This window comes from Nomascus leucogenys, chromosome X (genome assembly GCF_006542625.1).
Source record: "Nomascus leucogenys isolate Asia chromosome X, Asia_NLE_v1, whole genome shotgun sequence".
Lineage (NCBI taxonomy): Eukaryota > Metazoa > Chordata > Mammalia > Primates > Hylobatidae > Nomascus > Nomascus leucogenys.
In genome coordinates, this window is record NC_044406.1 from 43532204 (window position 1) to 43559838 (window position 27635).

The window sequence follows — 27635 nt, forward strand, 5'->3', positions numbered from 1 at the left end:
AAGCAGAAATAGAACCAACCAATTAATTTTTTGATAAATATATCAAGGCAATCCAATGCATTATCATTTTCAACAAATGGTTCTGGAACAACTGGACAGCCATATGCAAAACAAAATCAACCTAAATCCTTATCTTTGGAAAGGATTTACATCATATACAAAATTAAATAAAAATGGATTAGGTAACCAAATATAAGAGCCAATATTATAAAACTTCTAGAAGAAAGCATAAATCTTTTTAAAAACTTTTATCTTAATGACCTTGAGCTTTGCAAAAATTTATTAACCATGACCAAAAGAACATGAACTATAAAAGAAAACAAAAATGAATTGAACTTGTTAACATTAAAAACTTTTGGTCTTCTGTTATTTAGATGAAAAGGCAAACCTAGAAGAAACTGTTTGCAAAATATACATCCAACAAAGGACATATATCTAGGATATATAAAGACACTTACAACTCAATAATAAGACAAATAACTGAGTTTACAAATGGGCAAAATATTTAAAAAGATACATCAACCAAGATGGTGTACAGATGGTACATAAACACAAGGAAAGATGCTCAACAGCATTACTTATTAGGGAAGTGTAACTTAAAACCACGGTGAAATACCACTACACCCCCATTAAATGACTAAAATTAAAAATAATAATCATACCCAATGAAGCAACTGCAGCACTTATATACTGCTGGTTAAAATGTAACATAGTACAACCACTTTGGAAAGCAGTTTGACAATTTCTTAAATAATTAAGTATATACCTACCATATGACTAAGCCATTCACTCCTATGCATTTACTCAAGAGAAATGAAAACTATGTCCACTCAGACTTGTAAACAAATGTTCACATCAGTTTTATTTGTAATAGCCAAAAGCTGGAAATACAAATTTCCATCAAAACATGAATGGATAAACAAATTCTGGTATGTCCATATAAAGAAATAACACTTAGCAATAAAAAGGAATGAACATAGACGCATATAACAACATGAATGAATCTCAAACTTATTATGCTGAATGGAAGGAGCCAAACAAGAGTACCTATAGTATTATTCCATGTGTAGAAAATTGTAGGAAATGCAAACTAACCTATAACAATAAAAAACAGATCCATGATTGCCTGTGGATGTGGGAAGAATGTGGGGAAAGAGGGCTGAATGACAAAGAGGCATAAGGAAACTTTTTTGGGGTGATTGATATATTCATTATTTGTATTGTCATGATGGTTGGAAAGGTGCACGCGTCAAAACTCATCAAATTGTACACTTTAAACAAGTTCCACTTTTTGTATGCTAATTCTACCTCGTTAAAACTGTAAAATATGTTTTGGGGACAATGGGAGAAATTTGGAAATGGACTGGATATATCATAGAGTTAGATTGATAATGATATTCCAGGTATGTGGGAGAATGTCCTTATTTTTAGGAGATGAATGCTCAATTATTTATGGGTGTAATGTTGTATCTATAACTTACCACTGATATTTCAGGAAAAATTACATATAAATTGTTAAATCTAGATGGATGTTATATACGTTGTACTGTGTTTTCAATATGTCTACATGATTGAAAATACATATAATTAAGATGTGAGGGAAATAATGTTATATTGTTTTATTGTCCATCTTCTTCTTTGAGTATATATATATATATTCTTTATTAACCTGGAATGCAACCAAATCTCTGGGAAAGTCTCCAGGGAGGGAGACATTCTCTGTCTTTACTATCCTGGAATGTAAATAAATCTGAGCAAATTGCTTGTTAATGTCTAAACATGAAGAACATGAGATTCAAGAAGAATTGTCTCTGAAGACAGAGCTAGAGTCAATCACACAAAACTGAAAAGAATAATGATGTGAAATGAATGTTGATTGGTAGAAAATGAATGTAGAAGATGACAAAGACATCTTACATATGCATAATTGGTGTCCCTGAAGAAGAGAAGAAATGGGTCAGAAAAAATGTTAAGCAAAATAAAACTTCCTTGAAATGAATGATTGGAATGGCTCACTATAACTCAGGTAAAATTAATACACAAAGATCAGGACCAAAGCATATGCTTCCATAGATCCTTAACTTCAAGAATAAAAAAAGAATCATATGGCAGAAAGGCACATTATATACAAGAAAAAAGAGAGCAAGTTTGTCTAAGACTTCTCAATAACATCACTCAATTTTAGAAGAGCAGCATCTATCAAATTCTCAGGAAAAAAAAGTGTAAATATGTCAATCAGGGAAGCATAATAACTACGAGTATTATGGAATAAGGGATGCATGCACAATTTATAGAAGTAGCTGGGGAAGATTTAGAAGGGGGAGTTAGAAGACTAAAGAAATCACTAAACCAGCCCTTTTGAGACATTAGCATGGATGGATAAATCAGAGCTTTCAGGAAAATCTGAGAAGCCAGGCATATCTAGCTGCTGATGTGGGACTGCCAAGAGAAGCTGATGGAGAAGTCCATGAGAAGCTTTTGTGAGCCTGCAGCCAAGCATCTGGTGGTAGACCTGGGGCTACTATTGGTCAGCAGGGCTGGAAGATGGAAAGAAGGGCTGGATATAGAGTGGAAGATAGGAAAAATTGGAACCTGCTGGGTACCTCTGCATCTGTCCTTCACTGTCTCTAATTTCAAAGACTTTCACAGCAATAGTTGCTCCTTCCCTTTGACCTTCCAAATCTCATGTAATTTCTACTTTAGCCAACTCTTATTTCTCAGTATAACCCAAACAACAGAATAATCTAGTCCAATGGCTTGATATTTTTCTATGAGAAAAATTCCTTCATGGTGAAGTAACACTACCTGAATTCAGAAATTCCTCTGAGTTTGCTCAATTGCTTTGTTTAAATTTACTTCCAAAATAGCATTCCTCAAAGCCAACAACAACCTCTGTGTCATAAAATCAAGAACCAATTTTCCATCCTCATACGAATTGATGTCTAATTTGGACAAGTCCTCCATTAAAACACTCGTTGGAAACACTGTTCTCTATGAGCCCCTTGCTTACCTGGTATGTTTTTACCTCTCTGGCTGCTCCTTGTCATTATCTTCTATAGACATATCCTTCTCGACCCAAAGCACAAGCTTTGGTCTTAGGCCTGCTTTTCCTGTTACTCCCTACATTTTCTTTAGATAGTTGGATGACACTAAGATGCCGGAAACAAGCTCTCAAATCCCACCTCAGTGTCCCAAGCACAGAGAGTTGTAGGGGGACCTATGCGGGCTCAGGAAGTGAGGTGTATCTAATACCCTTTAAGAAATTCTCTCCATGCATAGTTCTAAGAGCTCTACACAATATGCATTAACTTCTTGTTAATGAACTGTGTACCTGCAAAAAAGATACGTGGAAATCCTAATCTCTAGAACCTCAGAATACAATTTTATTTGGAAATAGAGTACAGAGGTAATTAAGTTAAAATGGGGCCATTAAAGTGAACCCCAATCCAATATAACTAGTGTCCTTATAAAAGGCGAAATTTGGAAACATAGCCAGACACACAGAGGGAACATGATGTGAGGAAACACAGGGAGAAAACAGCCATCTGACAGGAATAATGCATCCATAAGCCAAATAACACCTGAGGCTCTCAAAAGCTAGGAGAGAGGCATGGAACAGTTCCTTCCCTAGCACCTTCAGAGGGAGCATGGCCCTGCTGACACCGTGATTCGGATCTCCAGCCTCAAGAACTGTGAGACAATTTCTGCTGTTTCAGGCTGCCCAATTTGTGGTATTTTGTTATAGCAGCCCTAGGAAAGAAATATGCTTCTTAGTCAAATCTATGATAGGTGCTAGTGTGTACCTCTTTTATAGATGAAAACCATCAGGACAGAGAGGTTAACTAACCTTCCTAAGGTCACATAAACTAGTAAATTGGTAGAGCCAGGATTGAAACCCTGGCAGATGGGTTCCTGAGCCTATCTACCTAACCACTATGCAAACTATCTTTTAGTATTTTTAACAGCATTGTTCCCAGTGACAAAAAAGGGTTGAAAATGGGAGTGAATAAATTTTAACAATGCAAATAGTTTAATACATTATTGTATATCCACCCCATAAACTATCATGCAACCATTCAAAAGAAATATTGTTGAATAATAATAAAGCAAGCTGCAGAGATGGTTGTATGTTATGATCCCATTTTTGAAAATCAAAGGAGGAAACAATCTTATATAACTTCTGATTACAAGCATGGGAACGTATGTATGTCTATATATGATTATGAGCACAGAGTAGAGATTAAAACATGAAAGTGTTCACAGTAGTTTATTAGTATTGGTCATCTGTTAGGGAAGAATAGTGGAGGAAGAAATGCAATAAATAATGAATATATCAGTTAGCTTTTTGCTGAGTTGTTATCATGCCGCCCAAAACTTAGTGACTTAAAACACTTAACGTTTTAATCCATTATTCTGGTAGTTGTTTGGGATGGCTGGGATGGATGGCAGAAACTTCCTAATCTGGGCCAGTGTATTATTAACCTATTACTGTGTAACAAATTACCCTAAAATTTAGCAGCTTAAAACAACATTTATTGTCTTGCAGTTTCTGTGGGTCAGGAATTCGTGTGGCTCAAAAGATGCCTCTGGCTGAAGGTCTCTCATGAGTCAAGCTATCTGGCTTACAGTCAAGCTATTTGGCTGTGGTCCTCATCTAAAGGTTAAACTGGGGGAGGTATGCTTCAAAGTTCACTCATGTGGGCCTTTCCACAGGGCTATCTCATGATGTAGCAGCAGGTTTCCCCTATGATGAGCCATCCGAGAGAGTAAGCAAGCACCCAAAATGGAAGCCACAGTCTTTTTGTAACTAATCTTGGACATGACGTCCCATTACCTCTGCCTCATTCTATTCACTAGAACCAAGTCACTAATTCCAGTCCAAACTCAAGAGGAGGGGATTATATAAGAGTGAGAATACCAGGAGGTGGGAATCATTCAGGGTCATCTCAGAGACTGCCAGCCAAAGTTGCCCTGACCAAGACTGGATGCCTAGGATAGCTTCATTCATATGTCCGGCGGTTGAAATCTGGTTGGTGTAGGGTATCTCAGCTGGGATGGCTGGTCTTTGCTCCATTACTGCTCCATGTGATCTCTCTCATTTTCCAACAGCACAGTTCAGGCTTTTCCACACATGGGTTCAGGATTCCAAAGAGCTGCAAAAGTGGGCAAGCCTCATTGTGCAGGCACTTCTCAAGCCTCTGCTTGTATCATATTTGTTAATGTCCCATTGGCCAACAAAATAGCCAAGCCCAGTTGCAGGGGTTGAGGAAATAGATTCTACCTCTTGATGGGCGAAGTGGCAAAGTCACACTGAAAAGGACACATATTCTGATAGTAGGAGACAATGGAGACCGTCCAGACTTCTAGTTTCTGCCTAGCATGTAGACATCTGGAAAGAACACTGCTCCCATCTTTATAACAAGAACAAAGCTGGGTAATCTGCAAAAACATAAGTTTTCTCGAACCCATTAGAGAGCTAAGATTACAGAGCAACCAACTAGTTTGAAATATAATAAAAGACAAGTGCCTCTCCTGGACCATCCGTGGTACAGCAGGAAGGAAGATGAGGCCACTATACAAGCAGTAAGAATTCAACAAGAATTTTTAATGAATTGCTAAAGGCTGAGTGTGGGAGACTCATGAGAACTGTAGACCTAAGGGTAGTTGGTCTCTACTCGCAGGCTCTTCTCCATAGTCATCCACTGAGTGCTCTCAAGAAACACGGGGAGAAGGAAGAAGACTGGAGAAAGCCTACCTCTGTGGGGTAGGCCTGCAAGGGGGCTGCTGCTAATATAGGAATGGCACAAAGCTCCAATGAAACCCTACTCCCCTAAAGAACAAAATCCTTAAGCCACTGAAAGAAGTGCAGCAAACCCTGTTGCCCTCAGGACACAGGTAAAGATTCACGGTGACTAGAGTGAGGGAAATGGAAAAAAAAAAAAAATTCCACCCATGATAAAAGGGCAGGAAACCATCCTGGGCCCAGATCATTAAAGGCCTTCTACCAGTGGAAGAGGGCAGGATCACTAAAAATCCCTCAAGACCCAGGGATTCAGGGCCTGACAAAAACTGAGGCTGGCCCAGGACAACCCTGCCCCCCAACTCACCAGGTCAGCAAGAACCAAGTAATAACAGTTGTCTGCTACTAACGTAGAGGCAACAACATGGAGAAAGACCCTCCCTGAGATGCAGGCACACAGGAAAGGCCTACAGGCCTAAAGGCAAGTGTGGTCTGGGAAAAATAAAAATTCTCTGGACAAACCAGTGCCTACCTCAAGCATAAGATAACATTAGAGGAATTTTAAGTCTATGGTACAGCAAAGGTAACACTGGCAACAAAGAAACACAAACTCAGCCCAACTCCTGATTAGATGGATTCAATCTCCCCATGTTAATGGCCTATCAGAAGGGCAACCATGGCTATTTCCAGGAATAATTACTATTTACCTCAGTTTCTACTATCCCACATACAACATCTGTGACATTCAGCCAAAAATTATTAGATGCAAAACAGCAAGAGAAAACAACAACAGACCTAGACTCAGTTGACCTAGTAGTTGGAACTATCCGACAGGGAGTTAAAAATAACTATGATTAATATGTTAGAGGGTATTATGGGCTGAATGTTTGCATCCCCCCCAAAATTCATATGTTAAAATCCTAATCCTCAATGTGATGGTATTAGGAGGTGGAGCCTTTGGGAGGTAGTTAGGTAATGTGGGTGGAGACCTCATGAATGGGATTGGTGCCCTTATAAAAGGGATCCCAAAGAGTTCTCTAGCTGTAGACATGGGAAAATACAAGGAGAAGTGAGCAGTTTGCAACCTTGAAGAGGGCCGTCACCAAGACCTAACCATGCTAGATTCTGATCTCAGTCTTCCAGGCTCCAGAACTGTGAGGAATAAATTTCTGTTGTTTATAAGCCACCAAGTCTATGGTGCTTTATTACAGCAGCTCAAACTGACTAAGACAAAGGGTAGAGGGGAAAACATGAACATGCATGAAAAGATGGGGAACTTCAGCAGATATACGAAAACTGTAAGAATCAAATGGAAATATTAGAAATAAAAATAAAACACAACTGAGTTGAAGAATGCCTTCAATGGGTTCATCAGTAGACTTGACAAAGCCAGGGTAAGGGAAAAAACATCAGTGAATTTGAAGATAGATCAATAGAAATTATCCTAACTGAAACACAAAGAGAAATAAAGACTGAAGGACACATATATGGGGATGAAGACATCTGTAGCATTTTTCTACCTAACACAGTGTGTCTTCTGGTCACAAATTATTCACATTACCACCCCATGCAAAATATGTTCACCCCTATTCCAGGACCTCCAAATTTCTCATCCAAAATTGTGGCATCAAGCTCCAATCCAGAATCTCAAGTCTTCTGTATCAGGTTCAGCTGTGGCTGAGGTTCCTTGGGTACAGTTTTTCAGTTTCTTGATCCAGATACCTGTGAGCTAAATGACAAGTTATATGCCCCCCAACACACATCCAATATATACAATGGTGGGATAGGTACAGGATAACTGTAATAGACACTCCCATTAAAAAAGAGGAGGACCACGAGGCACGTATCAGTCACTGTTCCATAACAATTCTGAAACCCCACAGAGCAAATGTTGTCAGTTCCCTTGGCTCCAGGGGCAGATAATGTTTCTTGATTAGGGCACAGTTCTCCCTGGGAATGGCTCCCCAGTCCATTTTAATATATTGTTCTTGGGTCTTCCCTCTGAGATGCCCTTCATTTTCCATAAGAAATGGACCATGTTTGCATCTGAGTAACTTTCTCAGCTTGTATCCTATTCACAGAAGTTAGGGAGGGGAATCCAGAGGCCACTTTTCATTTTGAACTGTTGAAGTCCAACCTGGAGGTAGTTTTACTAGTAAAACTCTATTAAAAACTTTGTGAGTTTCCTAGGAATCTGGTTTGGATCTACTCCTTTCCCCAAATGCCACATCAGCAATTCTTTTTAAGATAGGTCTCTCTCCACTTTGAGTAGTATGTCAGGCTTCTATGGGACAATGTCATGAAGATTTTTAGAAGCCCTTAAGTTTAGCTGAGACGGTCTCCTAAGCACCAACTGAACTATTTCACACACTGTAATAAAGAGTCTTACAGACACAACCATGATTTGATCTTTACCCTGAGGCCATTTTTTACCTTGAGAATAGTTAGATAGCTGGAGAGACTAGCGATGTGAAACCATTATTTTTCAACCCAGCAATCCTTGGCTTTTCCGTATTTCTTCTGAATTCTGCTTGCCAAATAAACAGTTATTTCCTTAGTTCATTTCTCTCTTTCTATATCTTATCATATGCAGCTAAAAGAAGCAAACTGAAACTTCCCATATTCTGCTGCAAATCTCCTTAGCCAGATCCACCAGTTCGTTTGGTCCATTCTCTATCTTCCCAGAGTATGGTGACGACTGTTTTTCTATATTTTCCCTACTAAATAACATGGGTTGCCATCTATTCAACCTTTGTCATTTGAGGAAAAACAGTTTTCCTCACTGTTTTTCCAGTTTCTACGTGCCACTCAGACCCAAAGCCAATGCCACATGTCACATTTTGGTCCACTATGCCCCCTCCCCCAAACATATACTTTCAAATATTACTTAGCATTTTCTGTACAACAAACTACCCCCAAAACTTATGTTGCTTAAAACTATAATCATTTTATTTATCTCACAATTCCGTAAATCAGCTGGAATAACTGGTATGCCTCTTCTGGGCTAGGCTGGCTCAGCTGGTGCTAGAGGTCTTGGAAAACCTCACTCCCAATTCTGACAATTGGCAGGCTACTTGGTCTAAGGGGCCTCAACAAGGCTGGCTCACCACTGCTCCATGTGGTGGCTCCTCTACCCCCCAGTAGGGCAATTTGAGATTCTTCAGGTTTGCAAAGAGCAGCAAGAGAGGGTAAGCTTCAAGGCAGGCTTTACACAGTTCTCCAGCTTCTTATTGATTCTCTGCTAATTTCCATTGGCCAAAGAAAGTCACATGGCCAAGTTCAAAGTCAAGTAGTAGACAAAGAGACGCTACTTGGGATGGGAGGAATCTGTGGCTACTTTGCATTGTACCACAATGAAAGAAAACAAGATGCTATGTCATGGAAACCAGTACGAATGATAGGATTATATTTGTGTGTTCTTATAAAATTATATCTGCAGATGTGTGTATATATAAAACCAAAGTGACTTTTAAATTGTGGACTCACTTGATAGAAATAATCAGTAAGAAACATATTTGATAGACACATTCAGTAAGAAACATTTGATGGACATAATTATTCTAAATTTGAAAAAAATTTAATATTCCTCCTGTTATGCACTGTGTTCTGCCACAAACACCCTATAGAACTGGCAGTAGGTCTACTCATCAGTTACATTATTTTGCTGCACTACCTTTCATTTTGTTATCACTTTAAATTGCTTAATATAACACAGTAAACCTGACCATCATTTACATAATTTTGCACTCTCCTTCCTATAAAGAATTTGGTAACAATTTAACTTATAATACTTTCTATAGGAAGGCTTTTCCTAACACACCAAACTGACAACATTTTTCCCAGTATGACTTTTACTATATTTCATGAGGTTGTGCAAATTCTCTCTCCTTCAATGCATTTTTAAGAGAGTTTCTTCTGAATAATTTTTTTCCATCTCAAGTGACATAGCCTGATGCTTTTCCTTATACAACATATTCATATAGGATCTGTCTTGGATGAATTTTATAATATATAGTTAGACCTGACTTTTGTCAGCCTTATAAGGCTCTCATTTTCAAGAAACAGGATTACTTTCATGTATGAATATTGCGATGCATACTGAGAACTGATTTCTGGGTGAACCCTTTTCCACAGTCACTGCATTTATACGGTTTATCTCCAGTATGAATTGTCTGATGTTTATTGAAATTTGACCTATCAGTGAAGGCTTTCCCACATTCTGCACATATATATGGTTTCTCCCCTGTGTGAATTCGTTGATGTACTTTGAGATGTGGTTTCTTGGAGAAGGATTTCTCACAGTCAGGACATTTATAAGGTTTCTCTGTAGTATGAATTCTCTGATGTGTAATCAACTCTGACTTCTGGATGAAGGCCCTCCCACAATCAGCACAAACATATGGTTTCTCTCCAGTGTGAATGGTCTGGTGTTTATTGAAATTTGACCTGTCGGTGAAGGCCTTCCCACATTCAGCACATATATAAGACTTCTCTCCAGTATGAGACTTCTGGTGAGTATTGAGATTTGACCTGTTGGTGAAAGCCTTCCCACATTCAGTGCATATATAGGGTTTCTCTCCTGTGTGAATTCTCTTATGCATCTGGAGTTGTGACTTAGAAGGGAAAGATTTCCCACAGTCACTGCATTCATAAGGCTTCTCTCCAGTGTGAATTCTTTGATGTGCAATCAAGTGTGCCTTCTGGATGAAGGCCTGCCCACATTGAGTACAGATATAGGACCTCTCTCCTGTATGAATTCTCTGATGCATCCTGAGTGTTGATTTTTGGGTAAAGGCTTTCCCACACTCACTGCATTTGTGATGTCTCTCTCCAGTGTGAATTTTCTGATGTATATTGAGGGCTGAGTTCAGGGAGAAGCCTTTACCACATTCACTGCATTCAAAGAGTTTTTCTCCAGTATGAGTTGTCTGATGCCTGAGTAGAGATGACACCTGGAAAAATGATTTCCCACATTCATTGCATTTATAGGGTTTCTCTCTAGTATGAGTTTTCTCATGCATAATTAATTCTGAATTCTGGATGAAGGCCTTCCCACATTTAGTACATATGTAGAGTTTTTCATCTCTATGAACTCTCAGATATATACTGAGTAGTGGCTTCTGTGTAAAAACATTTACACATTTGCTAAGCTCATGAGGTTTTTCTACAGTATGAATTTTCTGAGGAGCAAAGAAATGTGACCTCTGGGTGAAGATCTTCCCAAATTCAGTACATGTGTTTGCCTTCTCGCCAATGGGAAATTTCACATTTTGACTGAGTGAGTGTTTGAGGCTGAGGACTTTTCCACATTGATTACGTTCACAGAACTTCACTCCTGTATGTGTATTTTCGTGGTGACTATAAGAAGAGTTCTGGGTAAAAACTTGACCATGCCCAATAGTTTTATCCAGGTTCTTTGCTGCATTGCTTTTATTATGAATATGTAAGTCTAAATTATGCTTAAAACTCTTCCCAAATGAATCACGTTTATGGGGTCTTTTCTGTGAAAGAATGAGATTTGGGTTTGGGTGAACAAATTTTCCAATGTCTTTATATTCATAATCCCACTCTGTATTCAATATTTTCTTATTGAGGAAAGTGGTGCGACTCAGAAGTTTGTTGTGTTTTTCCTGACATCTCTTTATCTGTTCAGCATCTTGCCACAATTCTTCTAAAATAGAGTATAATGAATCATCTCTTGTATCTTCACCCTCCATTTCACTATGAAATGTAGATTTTCCAGAAATTCTCGTCTGGGAAGGCTTAATTCCAAATTTCCCATCTAAAAAGAGAAAGAAAAAGTAAAATTGACACAAATAATAGACTGCAAGAGATTAAAAGGTACACATAAGCTAATACAAACTGAACACATGGAAATCAGTAAATCCCATGATGACAATGATGGCAGGAAATACATATATAGCACTTTTATGTGCCAAACTCTTACATGACACTTACAATATTCCAGGCACCATTATAAGAAATATATGCAGTCATGCATTGCTTGACAACAGGGATACAGTCTGAGAAAGCTGTCATTAGGCAATTTCGTTGTTGTGTAAACATCATAGAGTATACAGTACTTATAAAAACCCAGATGGTATAACCTACTACACATCTAGGTTGTATGGTATAGAATATTGCTCTTACGCTACAAACCCATATAGCATGTGACTGTACTGAATACTGTAGGCAGCTATAATACAATAGTAAGTATTTGTGTATTTAAACATATCTAAACATAAAAAAGGTAATGCATTGCACTACAACGCAGCAATGGCCATGATGTAAGTAGGTGATAGACATTTTTCAATTTCGTTACAATCTTAAGTCACTCAATATCATTATGTGATACATGACTGTACATATGAACTCATTTAATCCTTTCAGAGGTCCTATGAGGTATCTACTATTACTATCCACCTTTTGTAGATAAGAAAAGTGAAGCTCATGACAATTACATCATTTGCCATAAAACATGGTTATTAAGTGTTGGAGGCTGGCATTTAACATAAGCAGTCTAGTTCTATTTTGGTAGGAAACTTGGCTATTAGGTAGGGTGGACAGAAGATTGATAATAAAAGAGTTTTCAGGGGAAAGATCTAGGAGGGCCTAGGCTTGGAGTTTAAGTCCTCATTAGCTTTCAATTCTTTTTTTTCCACTAATAGATGATACTTTATTGAATCCTGGTATGTGTACAAGTCCAAAAATGCATACACATGTATCTTCTTGCCTAAATATTAAATATAACCATCAGATTACTTCTGACATTGTGTTTAAGAGTGAGAACCCTGATTGACAAGGATGAGTGTTCACACTTTGAATCTTGCTCTCTACAACAACTCTTCTCGATGGGTTTCAATTCTTTCAATTCTGTGGGGCTTCTAATATAGGTAGGTCCTTTGCTATGTGCTTGAAGGTTTTCTTCATAGGGACTAGAGGTGCATATGTCTTACTTTGTTGACACCACACTGTTCTCCTAACAAGCAGTGCTTGTAAAAGATAACAAAAAATGTTTATTGAATTTAATAGAGGGGATGATAACTACAAATTTAAGTGGTCATATTACTGTCTTTCATGGAGCTGGCTCAATACATAGTGAAGAATGAATATGATCAGAATACAATAAATGAATGAATTTTACTTCACCTTGATGACAAAATTCTCCATATTTTTCTTTTCTTTATTCTTTTTGAAATAGGGTCTCACTCTGTTACCCAGGCTGCTGGACTGCAGGCTGCTCACGGCAGCCTTGTACTCTTGGGCTCAAATGATCCTCCTGCCTCAGCCTCCCAAGTGTCAGGGACCATGCCCCACCAAGCCAGCTAATTTTTACATAATTTGTTTTTCGACATGGGGTCTCATTATGTTTCCCAGACTGGTCTCAAACCCCTAGCCTCAAGCCATCCTCCTGCCTCAGCTTCCTGAGTAGCTGGGATTGCAGAATTTTTTTTCTTTTATAACAAATGCTCTGGTATTTATACTCATTTTCAATTCTAAATCCTCACTAATCTTGCTTATCAGCAAAAATCCAAAATTTATGTGATAAAAATAATTTATTCATGTCTATAAAAATATTGTAGTCATAGCCATCCTAACCTATACAAACAATAAATAGATGTCTATACTCCAACTCTACATCCAGGTGTGATTGTTTTCTTGGACATACATTGTATATATATATATCTAACAAAAAATAGCAGAAAAGACAAGTCATCTCTGGTAGAGACTGAAAGCTACCCACTAGAATCTGTTTCCCCATTCTTTTGCATTTAACAGAGTAGCATCCAGGCATACAGATGCCCAGCCATAGAGCATTTCTTAGCCTCCTTTGAAATTAGTGTGGCCATGTGACAATGTTCTCATCAAGAGAATTTGAGAGAAAATGATGGTGCCACTTTCAGATGGGAGCACTGAGACCATAGGCATGTTTTCTCCACACCCACTTCTACCTTCTTGCTTACTAAAACCTGGACTTGGCAGAAACACAGAGTCAAGCACACAGATCCCACAAAAATCCTAAGAGATGGTGGAGTAATGTGTGTTGGAAGGAGCTTGGATTCCTGAACAATCATGAGCAATGAGGTTTCCTATAAGAGGGAAATACAATTCCTTACTATTTTAGTCACTATATTTGACAATCTATTCCTACAAATTAGCATTAGCATAATTCATACATTATTCTTGCCCAGAGTGGGAATTACAGATGTTTCCATTCCTAGTACAGTGCGTGAGACATACTAGATTATTGATAAATAATTTTAACATGAATAAATTATACCACTGACTTTTTCAATGAGATTTTTAGATACTGAGAATGCTCTGAGTCATCAAATCCACTTGTCCCCTTTTAGTCAGTTTGATACTGTACTTCAGACACATGTCCCATCCAAAATCTCATCCTCCTATTCTTAGGTTGCATTTGTATTCTCACACATCTGGCTTTCATTTATTCTGGAGATACTAAGCACTGGATTCCTGGGCATGGTTTCAGAAGCAGTTCTACTTTTTACTTTATTTAAATTGTAAATCCCTTGCTGTACCAGACAATTATTTTTTATGTCACTAGTACCAATGTTCATCGTAAAACATTTGCTTCTGCAATAAAAAGCTTCTTTATACCTCTCCTGAGCCCCTGATTCTATGAACAGTACATAAATGAAGAGTCATCAGTCTAGAAAAAAGAGCTGCTCACGTGAGCTTACATTCTACTTGTCACACACAAAGATGCCTCAAAAGAGTCCAGTTTATTTTCAAATCAAAGGACATATTCATGTCCTCTTTCCCCATTAAGCCTGCTTAGCATTTTCTTTTATGCCATTAAAAAAGGTATGTGTGCTTCATCAAGCAGTTTAAGAATTTTTACTTAGAAAATTAATCTAATCATATTGCTAGCAAGTTTTTTCTTCTGAATGTCAAAAGCAGGCACTCTCTATGCTATTCATTTTGCTAATCCCTGTAATAGACTCCTAATTATAACAGAAACACAATGTGTAAGAGGGTAAACTTTTAAATATTTGGTGCCATTGTGTTTACTTTCCAATAACAATCTTTGCTGAATTCCTCTCAGTATAATTTTTTGAAATCCCTCTAAAACACAGCAAAATTCTATTCTTATCCCCCACAAATTCAATTAGTTAATATTGGTAAGTATTTTCTTCATGCTCAACATTTGAATGATGAAAATAAGATACGAGCTCTTATTTTCAGAGACTTTCAAAAATTACTGGGAGCAAAAGCATCTGGGACATGGGGAAACAGAAATGGGGAAGAATAATAAATAATGGAGTAGTAAATCTGGAGTAGGTAAGAGCCATTTCATGGAATAGATGAAAGCCTGAACACAAAAGGAAAATGTCTATTACCTGGACAGGCAGAGCACAAAATAATAAAAAGCCCAGATACACAGACACACTTCATATATGACAGGCATTAAAGACCAGGCGAACAATTTGAAGGAAGCGTAAATTAAGGAAACTGTACAGATAAAATTTTAAACTGGGAATAATGGTAATCTTATAGATGGCATTGAGAGAAAAGTTATTGGTCATGTGTTATATAATATGGAGCAACTGTAAGATTACTTCATGAAGCTAATGACAAAGATAAATGCAATGTCTTAGGTAATGAAATCTATCAGTAGCATTTCAAAGATTAACTAGAAACAAGAATGGAATCTGCAGCTTCCATTAGGAACAGAATAATCCAAGCATAAGAAAATACAGACCTGTTTTGGAGTGATGTTACTGGAACTAAGATGAGAGGCTAAGTAGTATTCTTTAAAAAAGAAAAAATAGGAATTGCAGAGTAATTAGTAAGAAAAGACAGCTAAGAGGGAAGAAACAAGAAACAGCAGAATCTGACAAAATTTGGAATGTGAGGATTCCTGATTTGGGTAATGATGACGCCAATTCCTCCCATAGTGAGGATGAATAAAGTAGAATATTCAATGGGAACTGTGTGGTATGCAGGTAAGTAAGTACTAGAGCACAATTATAATACGGCACCTAGTGGTGTCAACATGGAAGTCATCAGAATACAAATAAAAACCTTAAGTGTTCCAAATGGAAGACCCCTTTGAGTTAATTACTATTAGAACAGATATCCTGGACAGTAAATGGTACCCCTAGCTAGTGCATCTTAGTTGGAAAAAAGCCTCTATGAAAAGTACATGAGACAAAATAGGAACAAGCAATTAACAGAGGGGAAACCTAAATGGATAGCAGATACTAGAAAGGGGGGAAGACAACACAATACCACTTTACATCCATTATATTGGCCACAAGATAAGAAATCTGAACGATGCTGAGTGTTGGCATAAATGTGGTAAAATAGGCACACTTGTGGATTGCACATATACTCTAATGATCAACCAATACCAATTCTATATAAACATCCCTGAGGAATAATCTCACAGGCTAATTATTTTTTATTGAGGTATAATTTATATATACTTTATATAGTAAAGTGTAGATATTAACTGTAAAGCTCAATGAGTGTATGCAAAGCTATATAGTATAGATCTTAGCTATAAAGCTGAACTCCAATACTCATATGTATACACCCATGTAACCACAACTCAGATGAAAGTAGAAAACATTTTAATTATCCCAGAAAGTTCTCCGGTGGCCCTTTCAATAATTGACTCTCAGCGGTAACCACCATTCTGACCATAGATTGCCAATCATTTATCATCAATATTATCATAACCATAGATTAGTTTTGCTTATCCTTGCTTGAACTTTATGTAAATTGAATCATATAGCATATACCCATTTGCATGTCTGGCTTCTTTTGTTCAACAAATTTTTTGAGGTTCGCCCAAGTTCTTGTAACAGTAGTTCATTCTTTTCATTGTTGTGTAGTATCACATTGTAAGAATATAGCATAATGCTCATCTATTCTCCTACTGATGGACATTTGAGCGGTTTCAAATTTTGAGCAATTACGCTAAAGCTGGTATGAGCATTCTTGTACATTTCTTTTAGTGAATATATTTGCTTGTTTCTCTTAAATATATGCCTAGGAGTGGCACTACTGGGCCACAGAATTGGTATACATTTAGTGTTAGTAGGTAATGCCTATCTTCCAAAGTGGTTGAAAGAATTTACACTCCTATCATCAATGAATGTGAATTCCAGTTGCTCTAAATACTCAACAACATTTGATAATTGTCAGTCTTAAATTTTAGCCCTTTTTTTGTATGTATGTATGTGTGTAGGGCTGCCACATTGTGGTTTTAATTTACATTCTTCTGATGAGTAATGATCTTTAGCACCTTCTCATATATATAATGCCCATTTGAATACCTCTTTTTACAAGTGCCTGTGTCTTTTACCTATTTTTTCTCTCTTGATTTGTGAGAGTTCTTTATATATTCTGAATATAAAGTCATTTGTCAAATTTATGTATTGCAAATATCTTCTCCCAGCTTGTGGCTTCCCTATTAACTTTCTTAATGATATCTTTCAAAGAAGAGTAATTCTTTATTCTAATATAGTTCAATTTACTATCAAATGAGATATGAAGTATTCTCTCTTTATTTCCTTCAAAAGAACATAAATAATATTGGTATTATTTCTTCTCTAAAAGACCAGAGTTCACCAATGAAGCCATGTGGGTTGAGAGCTTTGTTTGTGGATAGGTTTTAAATTATATGTTCAATCTATTTAATAGATAGAAATACTACTAAGATTTTAACCTTTTTTCTTGTGACATTTCTGGTAATTTCTGTTTTTCTAAGACTGTTCATTTCATTTTGGTTATCAAATGTTGGGGGATAAAATTGGTCATAATATCTTCTTAGTATCCTTTTAAGGCCTGTAAGATTTGTAATGATGTTTCTTTTCTCATTCATGGCATTGATAATATGTGTTTTCTTTCTCCTCCTTGATTGATCTTGCTAAATTTATCAATTGTACTAATCTTTCAAAGAAGCAAATTTTGGCTTTGGTAGTTTTCACTTTTGTATGTCCTGAGGTGCAAACTTAGATGGCCAATTTTTAATCTTTTTAATTTTCTGGTAGATAGATATAAAACAAGAAACTTTCATCATAGTGCTTCAGTTTCATCTCACAAGTTTTTTTTTTTTTTTTTTTTTTGATGGAGTTTCACTTCATTGCCCAGCCTGGAGTGCAGTGGTGCCATCTTGGCTCACTGCAACTTCTGCCTCCTGGGTTCAAGTGATTCTCCTGTCTCAGCCTCCTGAGTAGCTGGGATTACAGGCACCCACCACCACACCCGGCTAATTTTTGTATCTTTAGTAGAGATGGGGTTCACCATGTTGGCCAGGCTGGTCTCAAACTCCTGGCCTTAGGTGATCCACCCACCTTGGCCTCCCAAAGTACTGATTACAGGTGTGAGCCACTGCGCCCGGCCCCACAAGTTCTGATGTGTCATATTTTCACTATCATTTCACTCAATACATTTTCATTGTAATATCTTTTTTTGATTTATGGGATATTTGGATGTGTGTTGCTTACTTTTCAAACATTTAGATTTTTTTAGTTGTTTTTCTGTTCAGAGTTTTAATTTAACAGTGGTTAGAGAACATACAGTCTATGACTTCAATCCTTTGAAATTTGATGCAGACAGCTTTATATCCCAAAATAGTCTATTCTGGTGAATGTGCCATGTATACTTGAAAAGAATGTGTATTCTGTAGTTGTTGGATGTAGTAACCTAAGTATGTCGATTACATCATATTGGTTTATCATGTTCTAGGCTTCTACCTCTTTAGAGATTCTTTTGTGTGCTTGTTACAACAGTTAGAGAAATAGGTATGTTAAAATCTCCAACTATGATTGTGCATTTTGCCTACTTCCCCTTTAAATACTGCCAATGTTTACTATATATTTTGAGGCTGTGTCAAGAAGTACATAGAAAATTAGGTTTATATATATATATATACCTGTTGAATTGAAATTTTATCAACTTCAGAGAAAGAGGGTACACTGGCGAAGATACAAGACATTAAAGTGACAATACAGAAGTATTAATGAAAAAAACTTATGCCAAAATGTTGACATCTTAGATGGAATACACAAACTCCTTGAAGGAACAAATTATTAAAACAAGAAGAAATAGAAAACCTGAATATTCCTATATTAAAGAAACTGAATTTGAAATTAAAGACAGTCCCACAAAGAAAACTTCAGATGACCCAGATGAGTTCACTGGTGAATTTTATCACATATTTAAGAAAAAGAAATTTAAAGTAATCTTATACAAAATCACAAGAGACGTGAACACTGAAAAATTCTAGCAAATATAGCAAGTTTACACAAACTCTTTCAGAAAATAGGGCAGGCATGAAATTTCCAAACTAATTTTATGAAGCTAGAATTAACATGATACCAAAATCAAAGATAATATAAGGGAACCCCCCCACACAAAACTAAAGACCAATCTCTCTCAAAGACATGGAGATTAAGATCCTTATCAAATATTAGTGAATCAAATCAGGAAATACATAAAAAGATAATACACCATGATGAAGTAAGGTTTATCTCAGGAATGTAAGTTTAGTTTGACATCTAAAAATCAATAAAAATTCACCATATTAGTAGAATAAAATGCACTTTTCAATAGATACATAAAAAGCATTTGGCATTTAGAAAATTCAGCATCAATTCATGTTTAAGACTCTCATCAAACTAGCAATAGAAAGAAATTGCCACAAATTAATAAAGAGCATCTAAGAAAAATCACAGCTAATAACACCTAATGGTGAAAGACTGAAAGTTTTTGCCTTCAGATTGGGAACAAGATAAAATAAAAATAAAGAGCATATAGACCAAAAAGGAAATGACAGAAAGGCATGATAATGTTTGCAGAAAGTTTTATGGTATTTATTCACAAAAAGACCCACTAGAATTAATAAGCAAAATTTAGCAAAGTCTCAGAATACAAGGTCAATGTACAAGAATCAATGGTAAGAGTTCTACTTCCAGTATGGAGAAGTAAGCTTCTGAAAAAGACCCTTCTACAGATAGTAAATGTAATCTCTAGAAAAACAAACAAAAATAAAAAACCAAACAAAAGCAGGCACATTTTGGAGGGGTGTCAAAAGTTAGAGGAAGTGACTAGCATGTAGTGAGTTCCCCCTTTTCTTAGGTTTCTGTTGAGAGTAGCTGCACTCCTAGCAGCAATGTGGAGCAGCTAAAATTCTCATAAAAGCTTGTAATCCTTTTGCAAGAGGAATCAGGGGAAGAAGGCCTGGGTACCCAGGACCACTAGAGATTAAGGGGGCAACTCAAAAAGAAAGAATCAAAAAAAGCAAATTCCTAATTCTGTGTATAAAATCTGCCTAAGTCTCTGGCTGACCCCTCAACTTTACATGGGTAGAGCAAACTGAAAGCAGGGCTGAAGTGCACCTGAGTTGCCACTCGCCTTAGGTGAGACAGCATTTCCAGTGTCAATCTAACCTAGTTAATTGCCTGCTGTGATAAGAACACTGACATTCTTCAGAACAATATAACAGAATACCATGTTACCATAAACATTGATAATGTTCAGGACACAATTCAAAATTACTCAAAATATGATGGAGCAGAAAAATGTTCTTTTGATCACCCTCCAGCATCCTCAGTAGCTAGTTTTAAAAATATGCTTTCCAGGATTAACAATTTTTTATCTGTCTGGCAGGTTATTTCAACATAAACAATTCTATAATACTAGAACTTGAGTTAATTTTTGTATAGGATGTGAAGTATGGGTCAAAGTGTGATTTTTTTCCCCCAATACTGACATCCATTTGTTCCAGCACAATTTGAAAAGACTTTCATTTCTCCCTTCAAATTACATTGGCACCTTTGTCAAAAATCAGTTGTCTGTATATTAATGGGTCTATTTTTAGTCTTTCCCTTCTGTTCCATTTATATATTAGTCTGTCTTTACACCAATTCCATACTGTCCAGATTGCTATAGCTTTAAAGTAAATCTTAACATTCGGTAGTGTCAATCCTCCATACTTTTTCTTCTTTCTCAAGACTGTGTTGGTCATTCTAGGTCTTTCGCATATCCATATAAATTTTAAAATCTCTTTGACAGTTTTAACCCCCCCAAATTACAAATAATTGAATGAACAAGTAAAAGACAAATTAGTAAGGCATTAGCAGATTTCAACAACATGCAACCACCCTGAGTTATAGATTATAGAACACTGTACCCATCAACAGCTGAACATACATTCTTTGCAGGGACACACAAAACATTCCCCTAGGTAGACCATATGCTGAAATCATAAAGGGTGTGCTCTCAGACCACAACAGGATTAAATTGGACAACATAGAGGAAATAGACAAAATTCCTTGAAAAGTACAACTTACTATGTCTAGCAAAAGATGAAACAAAAAATCTGAATAGCTCTATGTCTATTTAAAATATTAGGTTTGTCATTAAATCCTTCCTGTCAAGAAAACTCTAGGTCCAAATGGCTTCCTTGGTTAATTCCATGAAACATTAAAAGAAATAATAATCTCACACAAAGTATTTCAGAAAATAGAGAAGGGAACACATCATAACTCATTTTAGTAGCCAGTATAACCATAATATCAAAACATGACAAAGACATTGAAAAAAAAGAAAACCATGAACAAAATCACTCATGAAAAATGCAAACTTTTAAGTCAAATATCAGTAAGTAGAGTCCAACAATATATAATAAAGCTAATACGTCATAATCAACTAGTATTTATCTCAGAAATACAACGTTAATTCAACATTTAAAAATCAATGAATTCACCATAATAACAGAACAAAAAATGCTCATATATATAATATCACTCCAATAGATGCAGAAAAAGCATTTGACAAAATTCAACACTCAATCATGATTTAAAAAAAATACTATGAAATAAGCTAGGATTAGAAAGGAACTTACATAGCCTGTTAAAGGGCAGGTACAGAAAACCTACAGCTAATATCGTAACTTAATGGTGAAAGACTGAAGTTTTTGCCCACAATATCAGAACCAAGACAAACATGCCCACACTCACCCCTTCCATTCAACATTGAACTGAAAGTCTTAGACAGTAAAATAATGAAAAGAAATTAAAACATGAGTTTGGAAAGGAAGATGTAAAAGTGTCCCTATTTTTAGGTGATAATGATTACTTATATGAAAAATCCTGAGGAACTTACAAGAAAACTAATAGGTAGATTTAGCAGTGCCTCAGGATACAAAGTTAATGCACGAAAATCAATCACTAGCAACTTATACTAGCAATAAACAATCTAAAAATAAAATTTAAAAAACTTTATATTAGCAATGAAAATCAAAAAATAAAACTAAAACAATGCCATGTAAAACAGAATCAAAAATATCAAGTACTTAGGGATAAACTTAATGAAGGTTTCCTATGACCTCTATGCTGAAAACTATACAATTCTGCTAAATGAAATTAAAGAACTAAATAATTGCAGAAATATGCCATGTTCATGGGTTAGAAGGCTCAATATTGTTAAGATGTCAATTCTCCTAAAATTGATCTACAGAGTCAACTGAACTCCAAACAAAATCCCAGTAGGCTTTTTTGTAAAAATTACAAACTGATTATAAAATGTATATGAAAATGCAAATGACCTAGAAGAGCAAAGTAATTTTTAAAAAGCAAAGTTGAAGGACTTATACTACCTGATTGAAGATTTACTATAAAAACTACAGTAATAAAGATAGTATGGGTTTGCTAAAAGGATAATGTATTAACTATATTTTCTTATTTTCTGTACCCTTGATGTTCTGGCATCTGGGGCTTAACTGATCCTGGAGAGACTGCCCCCTCCCAGTGATAGCTAATTCTAGAGATTAGGAAATAACCTGACCTTGAGGATGCCTTTCATATGCAAAGCAGCCAATACATAGCCCATACCCACAACTGCCTCTTTTACTGAGCTCTCACAGGTTGAGCCACTATCCCCCTGCTCTACTCACCCCAGGGCCAGGTACCAAGCAACTGGGGAGAGTTCCTGTACCCTAGAGCCCAGTGGAATTATTCAAACTAGCCAATCTTAAATCTGCCTAGCCTTCTGACCTTGCCTAGTCCATTCCTTCCCACAAAACCTAAATAATGGCTCTGGCCCATGCTTTCCCCTCACTCCTTCTAGATCCCAACTGACCTTGGTGCTTCCACATGTGTGGTATGCATGGCCCTGTATGGTGTGGTATGCCCCCGCCTCTTGGGAACTGTAACAAACTATCTTTCCAATGGCAGTTGTCTCCTGATCTGTTGGCTTCATCAAACCTAAATAATAATAAAACCGATCTTTTAAAGCAGACAGACAAGTAGATTAATTGAATAGAAAAGAGAGACCAGATACAGGCTCATACACATAAAGTCAATTGATTTTGATAAACACACCAAGGAAATTCAATAGGAAAAGGAAAGCCCCTTCAACAAATGTTTCTGGAACAATTAGATATCAGTATTGAAAAATGAATCACAGACCTAACTGAAAAAGTTAAAATGATAAAACTTATAGAAGAAAGTATGAGAAAATCTGTGTGCCTTGTGGTAGGCAAAGATTTCTTAAACAGATCACAAAAGGTACTAACAATAAAACAGCTGATAAATTGGACTTCATCAAAATTAAAATGTTTGCTCTTTGATGGGCACCAAAAAGAAAATGAAATTTCAAGCCACAGATTGGAACAAAATATTAGCAATACATATATCTGGCAAAGGAGTTGTATCCAGTAAATATATTAAAACTCACTAATAAGAAGACAAACAACCTGATTAAAAAGTGAGAAAGATATCTGAGTAGATATTTCACCTCAAAAAATGTACAAATGGTCAATAAGCACATAAAAAGATGCTTAACATCATTATTCTCATAAGAGAAATGCAACTTTAAATTATAACATCTGCTACAATAGCAAAAATAAAAGAGTTTGATGATAACAAGTGTTGACGAGGATGTGGAGCAAGAGGAATCCTTATGTATTGCTGCTGGGAATGTAAAATGGTACAGCCAATTTGGAATACAGTTTGGCAATTTCTTACAAAGGTAAGTATACACTTATTATATGACCTAGCAGTTCCAATCTTAGGTATTTACCCAAGAAAAATGTAAACGTATGTTCACACAAAGACATATAAGAATGTTCACTGCAGCTTCATTCATAATAACCAAATATTAACCACCTATCCATCAATAGGTGTAGAGATTAACGAATAGTAATATATTCATTCCATGAAATACTATTTGTCATTCAAAAGGAATAAACCAGAGATATACTTAATAACATGGATGAATTGCAAAATGATTATGCTGAACAAATAAAGCCAGACCCAAAAGAGTATGTAAGGTATTATTCCATTTATATAAAACCCTAATAAAGACACATCTAATCTAGAATGACAAAAAGCATGTCAGTGGTTGCCTGGGGCTGTGTGTACTGACTGCAAGGGGCATGAGGGAGCATTCTGTGTGAAGGAATGGTATATATCACAATAGGGGTGGTGGTTACACTGGTGTATACCTTTATCAAAACTCATCAAACTGTCCACTTAAAATAGATACATTTCATTTTGTGTAAATTCTACCTTAATAAAATGGATTTTAAAAGAAGAAATGCTAAGTGATAGTGACCATAAAGTCAGAAGATGGGAGAGAGGTACTAGGCCATGGGAAGGTGGAGAGGAGTGAGGAATCTGAAGGTGATACTTACAAAAGCAACGGGAGGTGAGGCTGGTTGTAGATGAGAGTTTGTTGGTACCTTAGAGTGAGAAGGTGAGAACCAAAGAAAGAATAAAGTGCGAGAGTGCTAGGAAGAACAGAAGCGAGGCAACCAATGGATTTTCAAAAAGTCAAATCCAGTAAAACTGAAATGTATGTGATAAGAATCTAAGACTCTGGGGTGTGGTTTAAGGAATTACACATAAAAATGGGACGGAAGGAAGGAAAGAATATCTAAGAAAGCAAGACCTCTAGTGAGGAAGCCTGGCATATGATCCAGAGTATAGGAATTGGGGCAATTCTCCTGGAAGAAAGCCAAGCAAAGAAGACAGGTGATAACAGTAAGAGAAATAAAGGGAGAGAACAATTTGGCACCGGAGAGGCCAATGCTACCTATCCTCAAGCAATTTCTAAAGTTTCCAACCTTTAAGCAATAACAGCATTTTAAAGGCATCGGTCTTCCTTAGGGAAAAAAAAAATTACTTCGTGTCCCCATCTGCCTGGGTCACACCCACTCACCTGAACAGCTCTGATGTGGGGCTTCCCCTTCCAATGTCCATGGCCCCTCTCCTTGCTCCAACTTGAAGATGACCTCTGGTTTAGGAACTTTGAACCCTGTCAACAGGACATGATAGAGAATTGGGTCCAGCAAATTGCTTTCCATTTGTTCTTTGGAGAAGTAACCACATTTCATTGGGAACTGAGTAATAATCACAGAGGTGAAAAGGGACTGAAGAATCTCAGACAAATCAAGGAGGACATCATCATAGGGTTCGGATGTCCCAGATAGCTCAGTGGTGGTGAAGGGAAACACAACGAGGCTCTATATTGGTGTCCTAAGGCTGCTATAACACAGTACCAAAACCTGGTGGCTTACAACAACAGAAATTTATTGTCTCTTATGTCTAGAGGCTAGAAATCCAAAATCAAGGTGTCAACAGGGTCATGCTCTCTCTGATGGATCTAGGAGAGAACGCTTTCAGCATCTTCTAGCTTCTAGTGTTTGTCGGCACTCTTTGGCATTCCTTGGCTTGTGAATACATCACCCCAGTGACATGTCTGTCTTCTACCTGCATATCTTCTTATTGTCTTCCCTCTACGCATGCTTGTAGCAGCAATACCCCAATTTCTGCCTTCATCTTCATATGGCATTCTCCCCGTGTCCAAATTTCCCCTTTTTATAAGGACACCAGTCAGATTAGAGTAGGGCCCACCCTAATGACCTCACTTTAACTTGATTACCTCTGCAAAGACTCTATTTCCAAATATGGTCACATCCTGAAGTATCAAGGGGTAGGATTTCCACATAGTTTTTGGGGAAGACAAAATTCTACCCACAAGAGTCTGCCCTCTAGTCCCCCAAAATTCATGTCCTTCTCACATGCACAATACATTCACCCCATCCCAACATCCTCCAAAGCCTTAGTCATTCTAACATCAACTTGTAAGTCAAAAATCACATCTCGACATCGTCAACTAAAAGTCCCAAATCTCATCATCTAATTCATCCAAATAAGTTATGGATGAGACAGGATATAATTCATCCTGGGGAAAAATTCCTCTCTATCTGTGAACCTATGAAACCAGACCACAAGTTGTCTGCTTCCAAAATACAATGGTGGGACAGGCATAGGATAGATATTCCCACTCCAAAAGGGAGAAACTGGAATGAAAAAAGAGATAGTGGGACCCAAGTCTGAAACCTAGCAGGGAAAATTCAATTAGATTTTAAGGCTTGTGAATAATCTCATTGTCTCCATGATCTGTCCTCTGAGCCCACTGGGTGGCAGGTAGCCCTGGGCCAGGAATGATACCCCTCACTATTACCCCTAATGGTCCACTAGCAAAATTTTTGCTACCTGTCTCTGTGACCTTACGCTCTGCTGTTCTAGAGGTCTTAATTCCAAAGGCAGAAATACTTCCACCAGGAAACACGCAATGATTCCACTAAACTAAAAGTTAAAACTCCCACCCGACCACTTCGGGTCCCTCATGCTCCTGAATCAACTGGCAAACAAGGGAGCTACAGTTTTGGCTGGGGTAACTGATCATGATTACCAAGGGGAATCCTTGCATTGCCTAATTTTAGCAAGATTCCTGTTAAGTCAGTTTAGCTAGAATCCCCCAACCTCAATATCTGATCACCCTTGATATCTGATCAAATTCCTCATCTTCTACTATCCCCCACATAATATTTGATCACCCTCACCTGCCTTCAGCAAGAATCTTGCCAGGTCAGTTTAGTAACAATCCCCCTTTACCCCTGATGTTTCCTCTTATTAGTCATTTTCCATCTACTGGCCCCACTCTGCTCCTGGGCTATATTTATAAATCCCCACTTGTCCACGTTGTATTTGGAATTGAGCCCAGTTCTATACTGAAGTATCTTTTCCCCTACTGTAATAGTTCTGAATAAAATCTATTTTCACCGCTTTAACTATTGTCTAGCTCTGGTTTTCTTTGACAGTTTTGGTGCCACAACTCGGATAAGATCAGATTGATCACTGGACCCCAGACTTCTCACCCAGAATCTGAAGTATGCACCTTTGAAGCCTTTGTCTTCACTCCTGACTGATTGGGGACCCATTGATGAGTCTGACTCCTGAGCCTCTGGATGACAGTCCATTGAAGCACAGTAAGGACAGATTTTGATTTTTTTTTTTTTTTTTTGAGACAGAGTCTCACTCTGTCACCCAGGCTGGAGTGCAGTGGTACCATCTCAGCTCACTGCAACTTCTGCCTCCCGGGTTCAAGTGATTCTCATGCTAGAAGGTAGGTTAAAGTTCCAGGTAAGCAGCTGTTTATAAGAAAATAAGTTAGAGTCTCATGCAAGGAAAGGCTGGGTTAGTCTCCTAGGCTTCTCTCTTTGTAAGAGGCTGGGTTCTGTAAGGAATAGAAGCTGGGTCAGAGTCCCAAGTTTCTCTATTTATAACCATAAAAGTACTATAGTTAAAAAACATGGGAACTTCTCAGTCTACCAAAATATCCCCTTTTGAACCCCTGCTGGCTATATGCTCCACCAACTTTACCTGTTTCCTGTCTTGTTGGCATGATTTTACTAAGGATAATTTGGAACTTCAGGGGTTTCCTTGGGAAACTTTACATCTCCCCCAACTGTCTCCTCCAAAACCTCTCCCTTCCCATTGCTTCTGCTCCTCCTTCTTCCTTTTACCACCTTTGATCTTCTCTTTAGGCTCTCTTGAATCCTTTCATA

General features: G+C 37.1%; 1 protein-coding gene across 3 annotated transcripts in view; it reads right to left on the reverse strand.

Annotated features, from left to right (window-relative positions):
* Window positions 1–839: 839 nt before the first annotated feature.
* The window catches only part of ZNF81 (zinc finger protein 81), a 97876-nt gene continuing 71080 nt past the window's right edge, over window positions 840–27635 (reverse strand). For all 3 annotated transcript variants that reach the window (XM_030807341.1, XM_030807342.1, XM_030807343.1), the window contains 2 exons: window positions 24941–25036; window positions 840–11522 (listed from right to left, as the gene is read on the reverse strand). In XM_030807341.1, coding sequence (XP_030663201.1) covers window positions 9814–11522; window positions 24941–25036 — 1805 coding nt within the window. In that variant the 3' untranslated portion in view covers window positions 840–9813. The remainder of the gene's footprint in view (window positions 11523–24940; window positions 25037–27635) is intronic.